The sequence below is a fragment of the Cicer arietinum genome, chromosome 5, assembly GCF_000331145.2.
Source record: "Cicer arietinum cultivar CDC Frontier isolate Library 1 chromosome 5, Cicar.CDCFrontier_v2.0, whole genome shotgun sequence".
Taxonomy (NCBI): Eukaryota; Viridiplantae; Streptophyta; class Magnoliopsida; order Fabales; family Fabaceae; genus Cicer; species Cicer arietinum.
This window is the reverse complement of record NC_021164.2, coordinates 57,003,902-57,023,654: the sequence shown is the minus strand read 5'-3', so window position 1 is coordinate 57,023,654 and position 19,753 is coordinate 57,003,902. Positions and strand designations below refer to the sequence as shown.

At 31.5% G+C, this 19,753-nt stretch overlaps 2 protein-coding genes across 3 annotated transcripts; both read left to right on the top strand.

Moving 5' to 3' along the window:
* The first annotated feature begins 2,031 nt into the window (after positions 1 to 2,031).
* Positions 2,032 to 6,049, top strand: LOC101512315 (serine/threonine-protein kinase 54). Its single transcript, XM_004500246.4, has 3 exons — positions 2,032 to 2,599; positions 3,515 to 4,607; positions 5,488 to 6,049. The coding sequence occupies exons 1-3, from the start codon at positions 2,205 to 2,207 to the stop codon at positions 5,776 to 5,778; spliced, it is 1,779 nt and encodes a 592-aa protein (XP_004500303.1). The 5' UTR covers positions 2,032 to 2,204; the 3' UTR covers positions 5,779 to 6,049.
* A 5,051-nt stretch (positions 6,050 to 11,100) lies between these two features.
* On the top strand, positions 11,101 to 19,078 carry LOC101511990 (ubiquitin-activating enzyme E1 1-like). 2 transcript variants are annotated; one of them, XM_012715871.3, is made up of 7 exons: positions 11,101 to 11,455; positions 11,717 to 12,051; positions 12,774 to 12,991; positions 13,666 to 14,460; positions 16,690 to 17,558; positions 17,658 to 18,090; positions 18,351 to 19,078. In XM_012715871.3, the coding sequence occupies exons 2-7, from the start codon at positions 11,730 to 11,732 to the stop codon at positions 18,945 to 18,947; spliced, it is 3,234 nt and encodes a 1,077-aa protein (XP_012571325.1). In that variant the 5' UTR covers positions 11,101 to 11,455; positions 11,717 to 11,729; the 3' UTR covers positions 18,948 to 19,078. The 2 variants fall into 2 exon arrangements, with proteins under 2 accessions (XP_012571325.1, XP_073224253.1); XM_073368152.1 differs by having other exon boundaries at positions 11,714 to 12,051.
* The last annotated feature ends 675 nt before the right edge of the window (positions 19,079 to 19,753 follow it).

Below are 19,753 nucleotides of genomic sequence, written 5' to 3'. Positions count from 1 at the left end.
ACTTAAGAGACTAAATTATTTATAATTTAAAAAGGTAAAATAAAACGAACAAAATTTAAAAGATCAATGTAAAACTTAAAAATAATTCAAAGACCAAATTTGTAATTTAACTTAAACTAAATTAACATAAATACATATAAAATCAAGGTTATGCACACATACAAATATCAAATGTAAAATGTAACATAAAATTATCAACAATGTTTTTTTTAAGCAACTTCTAACCAAAGGTGTCTTTGATAAGATTGTGAACAAGTTTATTAATTGATATAATTAAAAATAAATTTTTGTTGCTCAAAGTAACATGTGGCTTTGTTTTCCATAGGTTCTCATCGCCTAATATATATTTGAGGTGCCTTGTGTTAAGAATATAAATCAATAAAGAAAAAGAAAAGATAAAGAGGAATAACAAAATGAGGTTAGGGGTTTCAATCAAATGACATGGGTTATGAAATTGAGTTATTGAGAGAATATATAGCAAAACATAAAAAATTGATTTACTAACTTAAAAATACAAAAGGCCTAATAGCATAAGCCTAATAGGCTATTATCTATAACATCTACTTTCAATTTTACGTGTTACATTAACATGAAAATTAAATATTAAAAAAAATTATATTAATAAAAATTAAATAAAATATATTAAATTGAAAAAAAAAACATCAAAATTAATACAATTGATTAAATGTATAAAAACAAATAAAGTGTATTTAATATTTTGCAGATAAAATATCAACACAATTTTACTTTGTTAACAACTATATTCTATGTTTACTCCGATCTAATAAATAAAAAATAATAAAAATAATAAAATAATAATAATATTTATAAAAAAAATAATAATAATAAAATTAAACAAAATACATTTAATAGAAAAGTAGATGTACCAAAATAAATAAAGTATAAAATTAAACAAAATACATTTAATAGAAAAGTGCATGTATCAAAACAAATAAAATGTCTTTTAAAAAAAATACACTAAATTATAAAAACAAATCAAATTAATGATTTTCATTTAAATATCCTCTCGTTCCACTCGGACAAAAAAATTAGAAAATTAAAAGAGCATTTAAGAATAGCGAGACTTGAACCCTCACGGTTTGAAAAGTCCATGGATTTTTTCTCTTACTAAAAATTTAATTGGTGTTGGTATTTACTAATAGAAGTGACACATTATTTTTTGTTATTACATTAACAATATTTTATTTTTATTATTATTATTTTTGTATTTATTAGATAAAGGAAAATTAGAAAATAATTGTTAAGAAAATAGAACTGCGTTGTTTTTATATCTACTAAATATTAGAGATGTTTTATCACTAAAGTTGATGTATTTTGTTTGATTTTATTATTATAGTTTTATTTTTTAAAAAAATTATTATTATTTATTATTATATTTACAATATTTTATTTATTATTTATTATTTATTAAGTGGAGTAAAAATAAAAAGGAATTGCTAACAAAATAAGATTGTATTGTTATTTATCTACAAAATATTAATGATATGTTATTTATTTTGACACGTCTAATCAATTGCATTAATTTTAATGTATGTTTTTTAATTTAATATATTTTATTTTATTTTATTTTATTAATATAACTTTATTTTTTAAATATTTTAATTATTTTTATTAATTAAATTAACAACTATTTAAATATTAAAATTATAAATATAATATATAATCAAATGCGACAATTTAGTATATATTTTTTAAAGAGAGATATTTTAATTAATTTTCTTAAAAAAGAAAATGTTTAAATAAAAAACCTTGTAACAACGCACGAGAAAATTATAATGATACCATAATTTTTGTCAAATCACATTAACCTATCGTAAATCTCCCTTAACTCACAATCCATCAAAAGATACACCCAATCACTTTGAAGTGGCCGAATGGGTGCAACTATTGCATAGGATCCAAATAGAAGCATAAATATTTATTACTACTATTAAATAAACATAAATTAATTAATATTAATACTTACTTTATTTCTATTAAAAAATTAAGTCTCGAAAATTGAAATACTAGAAAAACAATCGTCCTACTCCTCCAACACTTCACTTCACCCTCCTTTGTGTCAGAACAAAAACATGAACGCACTAACAAATCTGAAACTGAAACAAACACCACCGTTTCCATAACCTCCTCCTCCTCCGTCTTCTTCTACACTCATTCTTCACATTCCCTTTCAAGATCAATCAATGGCCGCAGCATTAGAATGCTGGTCAAGACGCATCAACAACAGCAACACCAACGACGATGATGATGAGGACACGGTAGAACAACAAGTTCTCATGAACAATAACAACCCATCTTCTCAACCTAACAACAAAGACTCTTCAATCATTCACAAGAAGTTCAACAAACTCACCCGCAATGTTTCTGAGGCTATTGCTTCGATAAAAAACACACTCAACATTAACCTTAACATCAACCTCGACTCTTCCAAAACTGACAATACTTGTCGCGGTAGTAACAATAATAACCTCGTTTGGGGAACCGTTGTGAGGAATCTCACTCAGCTTTACCCTGGTAGCCAGCTTCCTGAGAAGCTCATGTCCAACATTCGTAAACACTATGATTCGCTGCCTCCTAGGTTCCTTTCTCATTCCCAAATTTGATATTTGTTTTTTGGTTTTTCTGTTTGTTTTTGTGATGGGTTTTGCTTTTTTTTTTTTTTTTTTTTTTGCTAGAAATGATAAATTTCAATCATTCACAAGAAGTTCAACAAACTCACCCGCAATGTTTCTGAGGCTATTGCTTCGATAAAAAACACACTCAACATTAACCTTAACATCAACCTCGACTCTTCCAAAACTGACAATACTTGTCGCGGTAGTAACAATAATAACCTCGTTTGGGGAACCGTTGTGAGGAATCTCACTCAGCTTTACCCTGGTAGCCAGCTTCCTGAGAAGCTCATGTCCAACATTCGTAAACACTATGATTCGCTGCCTCCTAGGTTCCTTTCTCATTCCCAAATTTGATATTTGTTTTTTGGTTTTTCTGTTTGTTTTTGTGATGGGTTTTGCTTTTTTTTTTTTTTTTTTTATGCTAGAATTGATAAATTTTGTACCTTTTGATTTGGGCTTTGATCCAATCTGAAGATTCAGTTTTGCACAGTTTTTGTTTTGTTTAAGGTTATTTTGATTTGAGTAATGGGTCTTGCTTTGTTTTTTGGTTTTTTTTTGAATATTTTGGCAAATGGGCTTGTTTTATAGTTTGTATCATGCAAGTGTTTTTAGTCGGAATGTGAATCAGTGAATTTCATTGTGAAGATTCAATTGGTCGTGCTTACTGTTGCCCCAGTAAAAGGTTTTGATTTAGAAGTTCTAAAGTTTGATTCTTTCAACTTGGGTTATTTTCTGACCTGAATTTGATTGAATGTGAGGATTCACTAGCACTGGTTTATTTTAGTTGTGTTTAAGGTCACTTTAGTTAAGGGTGTTGGTCCTTTTGATGTCAGAATTTTGAAGTTTGCATCTTTGATTTTTATTTATTTTTTGGCCAGTTATTCACAGGCTGGGTTTGATGTTAAAGATGTGTTTCTTCACATCAAGCTGATAGAGCAAGCATTCGAAGATTCGCAGGCTGCGATTTTGATTGAAGAGGAGTGTGACGGAGAAATGGAGCTTCAGGGATCTTTGTTCAAGTTGACATTTGCTTGCAACTCTCCGATTTCATGGCCTGCTATGTCGAATGCGTTGGATAGTTCCTCCATTTGTTGCAAGAAGATTCAGATCTTTGAGAAGAAAGGTCTCACCCTTGGAATTGTACTTCTACTTGTTCTGTCTGGGGTTGGACAAGATAAGTTGGTTAGGACCCGGGTTGAAAGTGCTCTCAAGTTTGCCATGAAGAAGCCGAAAGCCAGTGTTGTGAAGCTGCCTTTTGGGCTTTGTGGATGCCAAGAGGAGAATTTCAAGAGGAGAGAACTTGGAGAGATTGAAGAAGATGGTAACGGTGTATACTGTGGAAACGGGTTTGAGAATTTGAGTCAAAAGATTCAGCTTCAAGTGCCATTGCTTGATTCATCGTTTCATGTATCGGTAGATGAATGGCAGACTATTCAGACAGGTGCGGATGAGGTAGAAAAATGGTTGTTGAATTCAGATAGTCTCGAGTTTTTGGAACAGATCGGACCTAATTCGTATAAAGGAGCCTACATGGGGAAAAGAGTCGGCATCGAGAAGCTCAGAGGGTGCGACAAAGGAAACTTGTACGAGTTTGCGCTCAGGAAAGATATGCTAGAACTGATGACATGCGGACATAAAAACATTTTGCAGTTTTGTGGAGTTTGTGTAGATGAAAATCACGGGTTATGCGTAGTGACGAAATTCATGGAAGGTGGATCTGTTCACGACTTAATTTCAAAGAACAAGAAGCTTCAGAGCAAGGATATTGTAAGAATTGCAGTTGACGTGGCTGAAGGGATCAAGTTTATGAACGATCACGGTGTTGCATATCGAGACCTTAATACTCAGAGGATTCTGTTGGATAAACATGGGAGTGCTTGCTTGGGAGATATGGGTATAGTTATTGCTTGCAAGAGCAACCATGAGGCAATGGACTACGAAACCGATGGTTACCGGTGGCTCGCTCCAGAGGTATGCTCCTAATCACACTTTTTTATAAGTTAGCAAAATAATTGCTGAATATGAAAGTTGTGTTGTGTTATTGTGTTGGTGTCCATATTCATTCATTTTTTATTCTGTTTTGCATCTTCCATACATGCTTCCTAATTCATCTCTCAAATAGTATTTGCTTGTGGTGACTGATGCTTGTCTAGCCATAATTGGTAAACCACAAAAAGATTGCTAGATGTTCTATTTCAGACCAACTTATTGCCTTTAAGGATGTTGTTTAGATCTGTTCCATGTGAAACAGAACACCTACAATTAAAAGAAGCTTTATGTCACTTGTCTCAGCATCATTGTTTGAGCATGCCTAGCATGTGATAATTGTGTTTTTGTTTTGCTTTCGCTACTGCTGTACATCATTAGACAAATCAGTGTCGCTACTGCTTTAGCATGATGTCTGTCCTAATATATTAGTTATTTGTCCTATTGATAAATCTTCTCGGTAAGTTTTCATATCTCGTGTGTAGGTCGGAAAAAAAAGAATGAAAACTGTCTAATATAAAACTGTTTTTTCACAGAGATAACGGATAAATGATTAATGAATATATAAAATAAAAATTGCTAACGAGGACTAATGAAGCTTCCTATATAACTTTATTTTCTGTTCTAACTAGAAGAAAGAAAAAAAAACAGGCTTATATAAAAACACACAAGTCTATATAATTTGAAAGTGAATTTTTTTTCACCTTGGCTTTGACTGATTGATAGTGTATGAATTTTACTATATTTATGGTGTGAGATAGTATATGCAATTTTAGTGCGCTTTTTTATATTTTATTTGGCGCAGTGTAAATTGCCTAGCTCCCAAGCTAACTTTCTTTTCATTCCTCATTTTGGTTGAAAACAGATAATTGCCGGTGACCCCGAGAGTGTCACAGAGACATGGATGAGTAATGTTTATAGTTACGGAATGGTAATTTGGGAGATGGTAACCGGTGAAGCAGCCTATTCCGCCTATTCACCTGTGCAGGCAGCAGTAGGCATTGCGGCTTGTGGCCTTAGACCTGAGATCCCCAAAGACTGTCCGCAAACTCTAAAATCTCTAATGACAAAGTGCTGGAACAATGCCCCTTCGAAACGCCCCCAATTCTCTGAAATTTTATCGATATTGCTTCGACAAAACAACAACAATAGGTAAACTATTAATCTATTATGGAATGTAATCTGTTGATAGTAATTGATTAATACCAAACATTCCTTGTTGATGAAGTTTCATACACAATCATGAAACATCTATGCTTTTGTAACTGTAATGATGATGTAAAGTTTCATTTCTTTTGGACAATTTTGTTGTACCATTTGTTTTCTTTTATGGCGTCTTTGCCATCATGAATCTACTATTTTCTGTTTTTGTGATGGTAACCTGAATGATGGAAATATTTAAATAGTGTTACATTGTTTTGTTGTTATGAGTATTGAGTAACATCTACATTTTTTGATGAAAACTAGAATAATATTGTTAGGAATGAAAAAAACAAAACAATTTTAGTTTGTAGGTTTACTATGTTTTTGTTTTGTGCAAATATCTTAAGGGTCCCATTTGAAATTATGTTTCTTTAGTTGTGAAACTGTCAAAGTCACTGTCCCCCATTTTCCTGATATATCAACCTTTTTCATCTTTTTATGGAAGAAAACAAGGTAACCTTTTTTCCCTAAGCTTGGCACAAAAAGGAAATTTCATGCATGTATGCTTCTATGTTCACATTGAGGACCCTTGATAAAGTTGAAAGATGAGATGAGACATCATAAAAAAATAGGTTATGTATCTCATCCTAAGAGTTAAACCATGCACTGAGTGTTGCACGAGTTATTAGTGTGACCCAAACCTTACATGGAGGGAGCACATGGTGCATGTGAATGTGACGCAAATAATCTTTGAATAATGAATACCCAAGTGCCAACTACTAAAGCAGATGCTTTAGGCTTTTAAAAAACATGATTATTTAACAAACAAAAATAAAACATTCAAAGTAATAGTTTATTATATTATTAATTATGTTACATATTTTTTAATAGTTAAAGATTAAATGTCCTTAAGTATTAGTTCATCTTCGGACCTAAAATAAATAGTATTATATTGTAGTTGAATATAAGTTTATGATATTATTTATCATCTTATTTACGGACTAAAAAATAAAATTAGTTATATGTTAACTCAATTGATAAAATATTAGATTTTAAGTCTTTTGTCTATAGTTTAAATTTAAAACAATACCACTATTATTATGCCTTTTACAAATCTAAACTATGTACGTTAAAATTCCTATATGTAAAATCAATAAATTTTTTATATGATTTTTTGTAAGATCTATAATTTTTTATATTGTTATTTTGCATTAAAAAAAAATGTTTTTGTATTAAAAAAAAAATTAATTTTTTTTTAAGGTTGCTTTAGAACTCCAAAATGGTAGGATTGATCATGACAATGTCTATTCAGAATATATAATACACATTTTTTTTTTACTCAGAATATATACTACACTTCTCCTTTTTATAATTATTTTTTATTTAATATATTTATTAAAAAATTATATAGCGTATGAAATATATGTATTTTGTGTTTGAATTAGATTAAAATACCCTTTTCTACGTAGATGTTACACTTTTGATGTGAAAAAAAAATATTTTATTTTATTAAGCCATGCAAATCATTGATTGCATTTCACTAATCTTTTTAATACATTAAAATTTCAATAAAAGTTAAATATTTAAATTGATTTGACAGTTGTAGTTAATTGTCAATGTAATTCTTTTACACTATCACATGTATAAATTAAATTAAATCCATTATTTTATAGCTAAAACTCAATTAGACATAGTTTAGCATCTAAGGGCCGGTTTGATATCCACGATAGAAAAGAGACAAAATATGATATAAAATAACATAAAGATAAGATAATAGATACATGATAAGCATTATAATATTATGTGTTTGATTCGTACGTGATAATCAATAATCTAATATTATTTTATCATATTATGTGTTTGGTACATATTTCATCATGATATAATTTAATATATTTTATATTTAAATAATAAAATTATCATTGTGAAACAATTATATATAATTTTTTTGGATGACAAAATAACTCTATTTTATTTTTTGAATAAACTCGATAAAGATATATATGATATGAAAAAACTACATTTGTAAACACATTATATTTTAAAAAAATTCAAATTAATATTCAAAATTTTATAATTTTGAATAATAATTTATTAGATTATATAAAATGACAAAACCACTCTTGTCATAAATAATACATATTTTTAAAAATTAATTAGTAATATTTTCATTTTAAATTTAATATCAAATTCTGTTATTTTTTATTTATATATTTATATTTTATTATATTTAAATTTTGTATATTTTAAATTATATTTGTAGAGACAATTAAGTAAATTAATGTTTTTTGTCATATCAAGTTGTTTATAGTAAATCATCTCATCAAGACCAGTGATGAACTTGTGCATCCATCCCAATTGCACAAGACCTCACCAATGAAAGACCCTAATTTTATTTATAATATAATAAAACGAGTGAGGATTATTATAATTTTTTTGTTAAATATATTTTTAGTCCATATAATATTATGACCTTTTAAATCTAGTCTCTTAAAAAAAATTATTCAATTTTATTTTCTGTTTTTGATTTGATGGGAATTTTTATGAAGGACTAAAAATATCAATTTTTCACAAATTTTTTCAAAATATGGACTAAAAATTAATAATTTTTTTTGAAATAAAAAATTGAGATTTTTTATAGAGACTAAAGCCTTACTTTGCTCTTTTTTTATTATAAAAATTTCACTTTTTTTTACTAGGAGTCTAATTTTTAATACTAAAATATGACATCTAAAATGTTTAAGACAATATTGTATTTCATATTGAGGAAACAAATTATATTTCAGAGACAACTTATAACTTTTTCAGTTTACCTTATTGGCTTACCTGAAATAATTTATCGTTTCAATTTTAGAATATCAATTAATCCCTCTTTTATTGTCTTTTTTATTTATCAAAATCTCCATTACTCTTTCTAATCTATAAAAAAAAAATGTACATATATTTCTTGAATATTTGGAGTTCCCAAAGTGATATGATAGAATTTAGTATTAATTAGGCATGACAACGGGCATGTCATAGGTGTATTTTGCCTCTTCCACCTTGTACCCAATTGATCAGAGAAAATTCGCCCCACACTTGTTTCATATCCAGTGTAAAATTTAAATCTTTATTCTTGCCTCTTATGGGGTTCGGTTTTCCGCTCTCGCACTCATTCATATATATTAAATAATAAATTTAAAAGTTATATTCATTATATTTAATAAAATAAAATAATTATTATACATTAATAAAATTAAAAATATTAAGATGATATTTTTTTATATAAAAGAGATTATAATTTATAATATTTTTAAAAAATATTAAATATACTGAATATGTACATATATATATATAATTTAAAAATAATTATTATTTTACTGGTGAGTCTGATGTGGAGTAGATTTCAAACACCCCAAATTTACCACCACCTCCATCCAAAATTTTAATTTTATAACAAATTTATATCCGATCAAAATGAATTTTCTCTGTCCAAATTGAGATGAGTTTGATTGAATAACCAAATACATGTTGTATTGTCATATTATAATAGTAACTCGGTATATCATATTCATTTATTAAATACTAAATTAAAACATATTATATATAATGGATATATTTTATTCTGTTTCTTATAAAAAAATATTTGTTTTTGTTTTACTAACAAATGACTTAAATGTAATGGTCAGTGATTTCAAATAAAACAATTACTTATTAAAAAAAGTAAAGTATTTCAATTGCTAATACATTAAATACACAATTTTCAATAAAAACTCGTTAGTTTAATCTCTTAAACATTACGTTTAGAACATCTCTAATAAGACTTTTTTAGCTAATGAACACCCCAACTTATTAGCTATTTTTATCGGAGAATGAAAAATTAGAATGGGTAATAAATATACTAATGGTTGTATTATTGTCTATATCTTCTCTCCTTATAACACGTGGGGCCACCATTGAAAAAGAGAGAAAAAAAGTCACATAAGAGAGAATATGGTTTACTGTATTATATTAATTCAATAATTATGTAGATTATAAACGAAATTTATTTAATAATTATTTTTAGAGACGATATGTTAGAGTTATTAAGTACTATCATTGTAAAAATATAAGTAAATAATTTGTACATATAAATCTATTTAGACATTTTTTAAAATGATTATTGTTGTGGATATGGATGTCAATAGAAGAGACATAAGTAGTAGTCTTTTGTTTTGTTATTAGAAATGAGAATAGGTTAGATCAATGACTTTTTTTAATCAAACAAAATCAAAGTTTAAAAAAAGTCTATTTAGTTAAAAAAATCAAGATATATTTTACATAATAAATTTTTTAGGTCTATTAGACTGACCTATTTAAATAAATATGGATAATATTTTTTTTTACTACTATAATTGTTATATTAAATTTTGATTTTTTTACTATATATTCAACTTTTAGTAATTTTCGTATATTAATCTTATTTAATTTTTGATATATTTAATGTATTGTTATAAGATATAATTGAAATATGATGTGTATAAAATAATGTTATTCAAAATGTCATGTTAAATATAAAAATATAACTTAATTTTATTGATATATTAACTCGTTGATTTATTTAAGAATATGTTATTACTTATTTAAAAATATTAAAATACAATAAACTTTTCAGTAAACTAACATACCATATCAAACTTTTAAAGATATCAGACTCATATCTAAAAAATAAGTCAATGACATAGCAGAAACCAGACTTATGTTTTAAATTTTTTGACATGCCTAACAAAATCTAACTCTCTCGGTCTATTTATAACCTTACCCGTTATCCATCAAATTGAATAAAATTTGAACTTTTGTTATTCACATACTCGCACAAATACTGCATCATAAATTTTGATACGGATATCAATATATGTTATTATTAAATAAAATATAAACAAAGAGGTAATTGAAAAATTAGTGTATAGAATTTTAATTTTTAATTAGATATATTAATTTTTTAATTAGTATTATTTTCTTATATTCAAGAGAACATTTATTAGAAATGAAAATTACCCACAAAATTAACTTTTAGATAATTATTTTTATTGAAAATGACGTCGTTTTTCTTAACTCTTTCGCTAAATTAAAAGCGCGAAGTGTTTTCTTATTTAATTTTTCGGTTATTTTATTTGAAGTAGTTCTAGTTTGTTCTATTATAGATCTTATTTCAACCGTTGGATCCGACACTAGTTCCGACTTCGAACACGGCTTACGTGGACTGCCTCAACGCAAATGTCGTTTAGATGCCAAAACAATGTAAAACGACGACGTGTCACAGCCCTCAGAGTTATCGCTGACTTCATTATTTATCTCTCTATCATCACAAAACATCGTCCTTTCTGCTCTCTTCTCTCTCTGAGAAGACCAAACCACAAACATAGAAAGAGGGAGAGAAATGGAAGTTGCACCTGTCCTATCCCTAGATTCCCAAACCCTAGAATAGTACTATCCACCTTCTTTTAATTCATAAATCCATAAATACCCCTCTCTTTTCGTTAACCAAACTTTATAATTTCTCATTTTCATAAACCAAACTTTATAATTTCTCATTTCTCATTTCTAGTATAAAACCAAAAAACTTCATAAAAAAGAATCACTATTTCTTACACATTGCAAAACCCAAACGAAAAACCGTTTTCTTCCGATTCTCATCTTCGTTTCTTAACTTCATCTCGAAGTTCCAATCGGTACGTTTCTTCTCTCTTCGTCCATCTCATTTTATTCTCATCTTTCTTCAGTATCTTGTACTGGAACAGTTGAATCATAATCATGTTAACGGAGCTAGGGTTAGGGTTTTTGTTAGTCATTGTTCAGTTGATCTTTAATTATCTTGGATTTGAGTTCGATTCTCTTCGTGATCGCGGTGTTGTTTATTGTTCGTTCTTGATTGTTTTTCTTGTTGTTGTGCTGACAATTGGGTTTCGGTTTCGTGGCGTGTTGTTCAGCAGCTTATTGCACTATATGCTTCCTAGAAAGAGACACTGTGAAGGAGTGGTTGTGGAAGAAGATACTGATAATATAAGTTTTCCGAATAAGAATCGGATCGTTACCGCTGTCGGAGCTGCCGATTCGGTTGTTAACAGCGACCGGAATTTAAGCAGCAGTAGTAACAACAACAGCAGTAGTAGTGGGTACGTTATGGCTTTTGGAGATAACAATCCGCCGGATATTGATGAGGATCTGCATAGCCGTCAGCTTGCTGTGTATGGTCGAGAGACCATGCGGAGGCTCTTTGGGGCTAGTGTCCTTGTCTCTGGGATGCAGGGTCTTGGCGTTGAGATTGGTATGTAGTCTTTGATCATGCATCGTTGTTGATTGCTTTTTGCTTTCTTGTTGATGTTGCTTCTTCAATGGATATTATATTAGTTTCTTGATGCCTGGATATTGTTGTCGTGGCTTGTGATTTTTGTGCGCCATATGGTTCGTAATAATGGTTCTTGTAAAACTTCGTCAATGGTTTATCCTGCTACTTTTCCTGCAGCTTTCAGCTCTTTGCTTCTTAGATAATGGGAATGGTGGTAGTAAGTTTTGTGAGTTGGTCGTTGGTTTTCCCCACCATCTGGAAAATGGAGGCAGTGATGGAGTCATTCTATATTCTTGTAATTTATTGTTTAATGGTTATGCTGATTCACCATAAACAATGTAATTGGTGATAGATTTCAATGGATAATAATTAACTGCTGCTGAAACTCAGTCTTATAAATTTCATATTGTGAACTTAGGCTGTTAATTTGCGTCTGTATCTCGATGCATTGCTTCAACAATTTAATGTTTTTGTATCTTCTTTGGATGACCTTGATATCTCAATCCTCAGTAATCATTTATGATGTATTCATTTATATTGTATCTTCTTTTGGCTAATTAAATATTTTATAGTACATAATGGAAGTTGAACAATTCTATTTATGGTTTTGATATTTAGGTTTAAATTTCAAATGTTGTTAGTCCTGAAGTTTTTGATCATCTTTTTGTGTTCTAAATTCTAATCAAGTTAACTACATGCAGCGAAGAATCTCATTCTTGCTGGTGTCAAGTCTGTGACCTTACACGATGAGGGGACTGTTGAGCTATGGGATCTGTCTAGTAATTTCGTGTTTTCGGAGAATGATGTTGGTAAGAACAGAGCATTGGCTTCTGTTGGTAAGTTGCAGGAGCTGAACAATGCAGTGGTCGTGCTAAGCTTGACATCTGAGCTGACTACAGAACAACTTTCTGATTTCCAAGTTTCTCTTCTGCTCTCTACTCTTTACACTCGCACATATATGATACTGTGTTGTGTGTGCACATATATGTCTGTCATTTGCTCATTATTTCTGGGGATTATAATTTTATTTATCCATGGTTTTTGATAAGGCAGTATAGCTGTTAAAAATGTCACTTGTAGCAATTGATCTTGTTTAGAAAATTTGTTTATAATAATTTTTTCTAGCCATCAAAAAAATATCAATTGATTACGTGAAACACAGACAGACTCCTAGCAAATTTCTCCTGAAAAGGTCACTTCTAGTAACGATTGTTCTTATTGACTTGCGTAATTCTGAAGATACAACCCCAAGACTGTTCATGTTTCTTGTATAATGGTGTAACTTGATGTGAAGTATTCTTATTTCCAATATAAATGCATTTGGTTGGAGTTTATTTGTACATATTTACATAGATAGACACACCATTTGTATCATTTATTTCTCGTTCCTCTCCACAAGTCGGTGTTATTTGATTATTTTGAAGTAATGTTGTACTACAATTGTTTATGTTTCTTGTATAATGGTGTAATTTATCGTGAAGATTTTTTTCCAATTGATAGTGCTTTCATATGTAGTTTATGTAGATGTAGATTTATATTATTTAGCTTTAGAATTATGGTTCTTTACAGATTTGTTTATTTGCATTTTTGTAGGCTGTTGTTTTTACTGATATTAGTCTTGAGAAAGCTGTTGAGTTCAATGATTACTGTCACAACCATCAACCTTCTATTGCTTTTATTAAAGCTGAAGTTAGAGGCCTTTTTGGTTCTGTCTTTTGTGATTTTGGACCAGAGTTTACTGTTTTGGATGTTGATGGAGAGGAACCCCATACTGGCATAATTGCATCTGTCAGCAACGACAATCCTGCTCTAGTATCATGTGTTGATGATGAGAGACTTGAGTTTCAGGATGGAGATCTAGTTGTGTTCTCTGAAGTTCATGGCATGAAGGAATTGAATGACGGAAAGCCAAGGAAAATAAAAAATGCTAGAGCTTATTCGTTTACCCTTGAAGAAGACACCACAAATTTTGGTATGTATGAAAAAGGCGGTATTGTCACACAAGTTAAACAACCAAAGGTATTGAACTTTAAGCCACTGAAGGAAGCACTCAGTGATCCAGGTGATTTTCTTCTGAGTGATTTTTCCAAGTTTGATCGCCCACCTCTCCTTCACTTAGCATTCCGGGCTTTGGATAAGTTCATTTCCGAGTTGGGTCACTTCCCTGTTCCTGGAGTAGAGGATGATGCACAAAAGCTTATATCCATTGCCAGTGATTTGAATGACAGCTCAGGTGACGATAAAATAGAAGATATAAATCCCAAACTTTTGCGACACTTTGCCTTTGGGGCTAGGGCTGTACTGAACCCTATGGCTGCCATGTTTGGTGGAATTGTTGGACAAGAGGTTGTCAAAGCATGCTCTGGGAAGTTTCATCCACTTTTTCAAGTAAGTATTTTTAACTGTTTCATCATATTTGCTGGTATTTTACTATTTTAAAATACGTTTTATTGTGAGTAAAAACCAAGCATAGCTGAAATAGCTTAAGTTCTTAGTATTTAGCTCATAGATGTTTGTGTGCTGGGTTTCTACCTCTTTCAGTTGGTATTTAATTTTGTTGCGCCGTAATTTTTTTTCTGTACCTGTTGAACAAAGCAATTTTCATCCAATCTGGTTTCTAAAAAAGCTGACGACCATTTCAGGCTGTTGAGCTTATTGTAAGTTACACATTCCCTGAGGCATGTATTGCCTGTGATGTATCTCATGAATATGTACACTCGTTAGCATAGACATATGTGTATTTTTCTCTCTTTATTTATGCCCGTGCATTTATTCCTATATTTAACTATGATCACACTGTGAAAAGAATGTTGAGATGGCCACCACTATTACCACATTGCTTTGCTGCAGCCAGGAGATGCTGTATAGTAGTAAATGCTGCAAAGAGAGTTGGAGTGGCCAATTCCCAAAATGGTATAGTAGTATAGTCCATCACAGTGGTTTGTACATAGAAGATATACTGTACAAAATTAGTAATGATATCCATTTGTATCTTCAAAACTCAAAGTACTCTAAAGACATATCATTGATATACCCTATAATAATAAATACATAATCAATATTAATTGGACACACACATTAGATTAGGGAAGTGGACATGGCTTGAACAAGAATAGAACAATTGTGGCGGCGATGGGGTATTGGTCCCTCTGTGTTCCCAAATAATGTGAGCCAAACAAGTAACAAGTATAATCAGATTGAAAGGTTTGGAGAAAAAGAATGTGCATGTTATCACTTTTTGAAAAACATAGAACTACACGAGGAAGTTAAGCAGAGAAAGGCAAGTTTGTGCTGTTGGAAACAGGACTGATTTGACTGGAAAACATTTGGGCTGTTTGGAGGTAGCTGGAAAGTGCTTTGCAAGAACACTGAGGCACCGGTTTTTTTTTATTATGTCTAAAATTCTTCTGATGCAACAAAAGGTATAAATTATCCAAAATCTCTAAAAAAGTGGTTTAAGGCAAATATGAACAAAACAGGAATTTCCTCCTGTTAAGATTTGTGGCTGCCATATTTGCAATTTTGTCTATATTATATTCTCAAAGCAAAACATGTCAGTTATCAACATCTGTTTTCAGAATGAAAATCCTGGCTGTGAGATTCTCACCTGTCATCTTCTCCATTTGCACTCAGACATTATTAAACGGGCTTTAGTGTTGTTTGCCACTATTAAGTAATGGCAACTGCAGATCATAACCAAATAAGATTTAATGCAAATTAAGTAATGGCAACACCATGTAGTCAGTAGTCTCAATTGATAATGGTTTGTACACAACTAATCAAATGCACGTGAGATATGCTGTTGCAAATAATGGAGAACAAAGAAAATAAAATGAGATAGATGTGGTTAGTTTAACAACAAAGGACATAAAGCGAGATAGATGTGCCTATGTGGTGGATTTAAACCATAGAGGAAGAGTGGCCTCTGGTAGCTACAAAACTTCTCTGTGATGGTTGTTAAAGCAGCTGTTGTTGCCACTTGCTTCCATTTGTATGTGGGGAGCCGCCAAACTCAATTTCCTCCATTGGGATGTGGTTTTCTTAACATGATGATATAGCCTCTTCTATTTCTGCTGTCTGACATGATGCTTGGCGTAATTTTTCCTGCTAACTCTTGCAGTTTATCACTGTCTCATTGCTCACTATACTCCAGCTTCTTGCATCACTGGGATGCTTAGTCTCCGTCTGTGTACTTTGCGCATTTTCAAGTTTATTTGTTACCTGATTATTTTATCTCTATTGTTCTCTATCTATGTAATGTAATGTTATAGTTTTGTGCATTTCCAAATTTGTATTGTTTATCTTGTATTTGTCATTCGAATATTTATAGTAATTAAAATATCTGGTATAGCAGTCATCATAATATTTATGTTTATCTTGATGTGACGCTGTGCTTGGTAGTAAATTAGCGGGACTGTGGTTTGCTTAGTTTATAAGGATGACAAGATAGTATAGTGGTGTAAGTGATTATATTTTAATTCCTCAGCAATTTTATCATATATTTTTCCATTTCCATCTTAAGTGAGCATTATTAAGCTTGTTACACTGACTTTGTCATTTACTTTGGCTGCTGTTATTTATTTTTTGTTAAAAGTTTAAACCATTCTTTCTCTGCAGTTTTTCTATTTTGATTCTGTGGAATCACTTCCTTCTGAGCAACTGGACCCAGATGATTTCAGACCAGTAAATAGTCGTTATGATGCACAGATTTCAGTTATTGGACGCAAGTTACAAAAGAAATTAGAGGATTCTCAAGTGTTTGTTGTTGGTTCTGGTGCTTTGGGATGTGAATTTTTAAAAAATCTTGCTCTTATGGGAGTTTCTTGTGGGAATCACGGGAAGCTGACAATTACTGATGATGATGTGATCGAAAAGAGCAATCTAAGCAGACAGTTTCTCTTCCGTGATTGGAATATTGGACAGGCTAAGTCCACAGTTGCGGCTTCAGCTACTTTATCTATCAATCCTAGTTTTAATATTGAAGCTCTACAAAACCGTGTCAGCACTGAAACTGAAAATGTGTTTAATGATACCTTCTGGGAAAACTTGAGTGTTGTGATAAATGCGCTGGACAATGTGAATGCAAGACTATACGTTGATCAGAGATGCATGTATTTCCAAAAGCCTCTTCTTGAATCTGGGACTCTTGGTGCGAAATGCAATACCCAGATGGTCATTCCCCATCTTACAGAAAATTACGGTGCATCAAGAGATCCTCCAGAGAAACAGGCCCCAATGTGCACTGTACACTCATTTCCACACAATATTGACCATTGCTTGACATGGGCGCGATCAGAGTTTGATGGTTTGCTCGAGAAAACTCCAGCTGAAGTGAATACATATTTGTCGAACCCAAGTGAATATACTAATGCAATGAGGAAAGCTGGGGATGCTCAAGCAAGGGATAATTTGGAGCGTGTTCTTGATTGCCTGGACAAGGATAAGTGTGAAACTTTTGAAGATTGTATTAATTGGGCTCGGCTAAAGTATGTGCCCAGTATATAATATATGTTTGTGTTGTCTTTTAGTAATCTTATGGGAGCATATTAATTTCAGTCATTTAAAAACATTTCCTTTTTCTACAGGTTTGAAGATTATTTTGCTGATCGGGTGAAGCAGTTGACCTATACTTTTCCTGAAGATGCTACAACTAGTACTGGAGCTCCTTTCTGGTCTGCCCCAAAAAGATTTCCCCGTCCACTGCAGTTCTCAACCTCTGATCTGGGTCATCTACATTTTGTGATGGCTGCTGCTATTTTACGTTCAGAAACTTTTGCTATCCCCATTCCTGACTGGGGGAAGAACCCTAGTAAGGTGGCTGAAGCAGTTGATAGGGTGATTGTACCTGACTTTCAGCCTAAGGAAGGGGTGAAAGTAGTGACAGATGAGAAGGCCACTAGTCTTTCCACTGCGTCTGTAGATGATGCAGTTGTTATTAATGATCTAATAACCAAGTTAGAGAGGTGCCGGACAAAGTTTACCCCCACATTCAGGATGAAACCAATTCAGTTTGAGAAGGTATGGCTTTCCTCTTCATTACACGTTATGACCAACTAATTTTTACTATGCTCAGCCTCTCCCTGATTAAATGTTTTTATTCTTGTCAACTATTCTCATATTTTGTAGTTACATGTGAAAGTTCTGGATTGGCGTTGTTTTTGTATTTGCTTGAAATTGGATTGCAACTTGAGTATAGGAACCATGCTTTCTTTATCTAAATGCATACTGTGACTAGAATTCATAAGCTAAGAAATTGACATTCTGTTAAAAAACTACAGGATGATGATACAAACTACCATATGGATGTGATTGCTGGGCTTGCCAATATGAGGGCTCGGAATTACAGCATTCCTGAGGTTGACAAGCTCAAAGCCAAGTTTATTGCTGGACGAATCATTCCTGCAATTGCAACCTCTACTGCCATGGCCACTGGTCTTGTCTGCCTGGAGCTGTACAAAGTTTTGGATGGGGAACACAAAGTCGAAGATTACAGAAACACATTTGCCAATTTAGCATTGCCTCTCTTTTCAATGGCCGAGCCAGTGCCACCAAAGGTTATCAATCATCGAGACACAAGTTGGACAGGTTGGGACCGATGGACTCTGGATAACAATCCTACCCTAAAGGAACTTCTTCAGTGGCTGAAGGCTAAAGGATTGAATGCTTATAGTATCTCATGTGGAAATTGTCTGCTTTATAATAGCATGTTCCCTAGGCATAAAGAGCGAATGGACAAAAAGATAGCAGATCTGGGAAGGGAAGTAGCTAAGTTGGAAATTCCTCCATACCGTCGTCATTTGGATGTTGTTGTGGCATGTGAGGATGACGATGATAATGATGTTGATATCCCTCAAGTATCCATATATTTCCGTTAGGTTGTTCTCATCTTTAGGCAAAATGACAGCATGTTTGACTCATGCTCCATATTCATGAATCATAATGATGCAGCCAGCATTGTTGACTATTTCTCACAGTTCATATATGAATTCAATAGCAACTTTCAATCCTTGTGTATCTTGTTTTTTTTCCTGCTCTTCCTTTAACCCTGTTCCTATTTTATCTATTGTCATTTTTTCTGCATGTCATCCCTTTTTAATGATCGCAGTGCTTTTGGCTATCTGGGTAAGTATAGTTGAGTTGGCTTTTAGCTGTGAGGATCCTTCCTTAAAAAGGTAGGAGGTTCTTGGCAAACGATTTGACATGTTTTGCTTGGTGCATCTCTCAATTTTATAATCCATGCAATGTTAATTTGTTTTTTACCCAATGATAAACTGATAATTTACCTCTATTGCCATTGATTTGAAACAAATATTTTCAGGATTGCTCTTTCGCTTACTTCATTTTAGTAGTGAAGATACTGCTTTCATTCACTTCCCAAACGCACGGGTTTTATAAACAGGTAATTATATAAATTTGAAGAGACAAATTTGTAACCTGTTTTTGTGATTACAAATTATAGTTCATTTTTAAAGCCTAATGTTTTACAAAACTACTTTATTTATCAAAGTATAAAATACTAATCATACGTTAACAATTAAAAACATTAGCAAGTTTATTAAAATTTTCATTCAGATCTTTAGTCCGTAGTACATGTTTATATACAGATAGACATACCAATAGTACTAAGTTTATTAAAATTTTCACCCTTTTGTATATAAACTTAATTTGATGGAGCTAGATC

Bases quoted from the DNA above. Each gene is read 5' to 3' on its own strand.
- LOC101512315 (XM_004500246.4), top strand. From the start codon at position 2,205: ATGGCCGCAGCATTAGAATGCTGGTCAAGACGCATCAACAACAGCAAC. The intron at 2,600-3,514 runs GTTCCTTTCTCA...TTTTTTGGCCAG, and splicing joins TATGATTCGCTGCCTCCTAG to TTATTCACAGGCTGGGTTTG. The intron at 4,608-5,487 runs GTATGCTCCTAA...GGTTGAAAACAG, and splicing joins ACCGGTGGCTCGCTCCAGAG to ATAATTGCCGGTGACCCCGA.
- LOC101511990 (XM_012715871.3), top strand. From the start codon at position 11,730: ATGCTTCCTAGAAAGAGACACTGTGAAGGAGTGGTTGTGGAAGAAGAT. The intron at 12,992-13,665 runs GTTTCTCTTCTG...GCATTTTTGTAG, and splicing joins AACAACTTTCTGATTTCCAA to GCTGTTGTTTTTACTGATAT. The intron at 14,461-16,689 runs GTAAGTATTTTT...CTTTCTCTGCAG, and splicing joins AGTTTCATCCACTTTTTCAA to TTTTTCTATTTTGATTCTGT.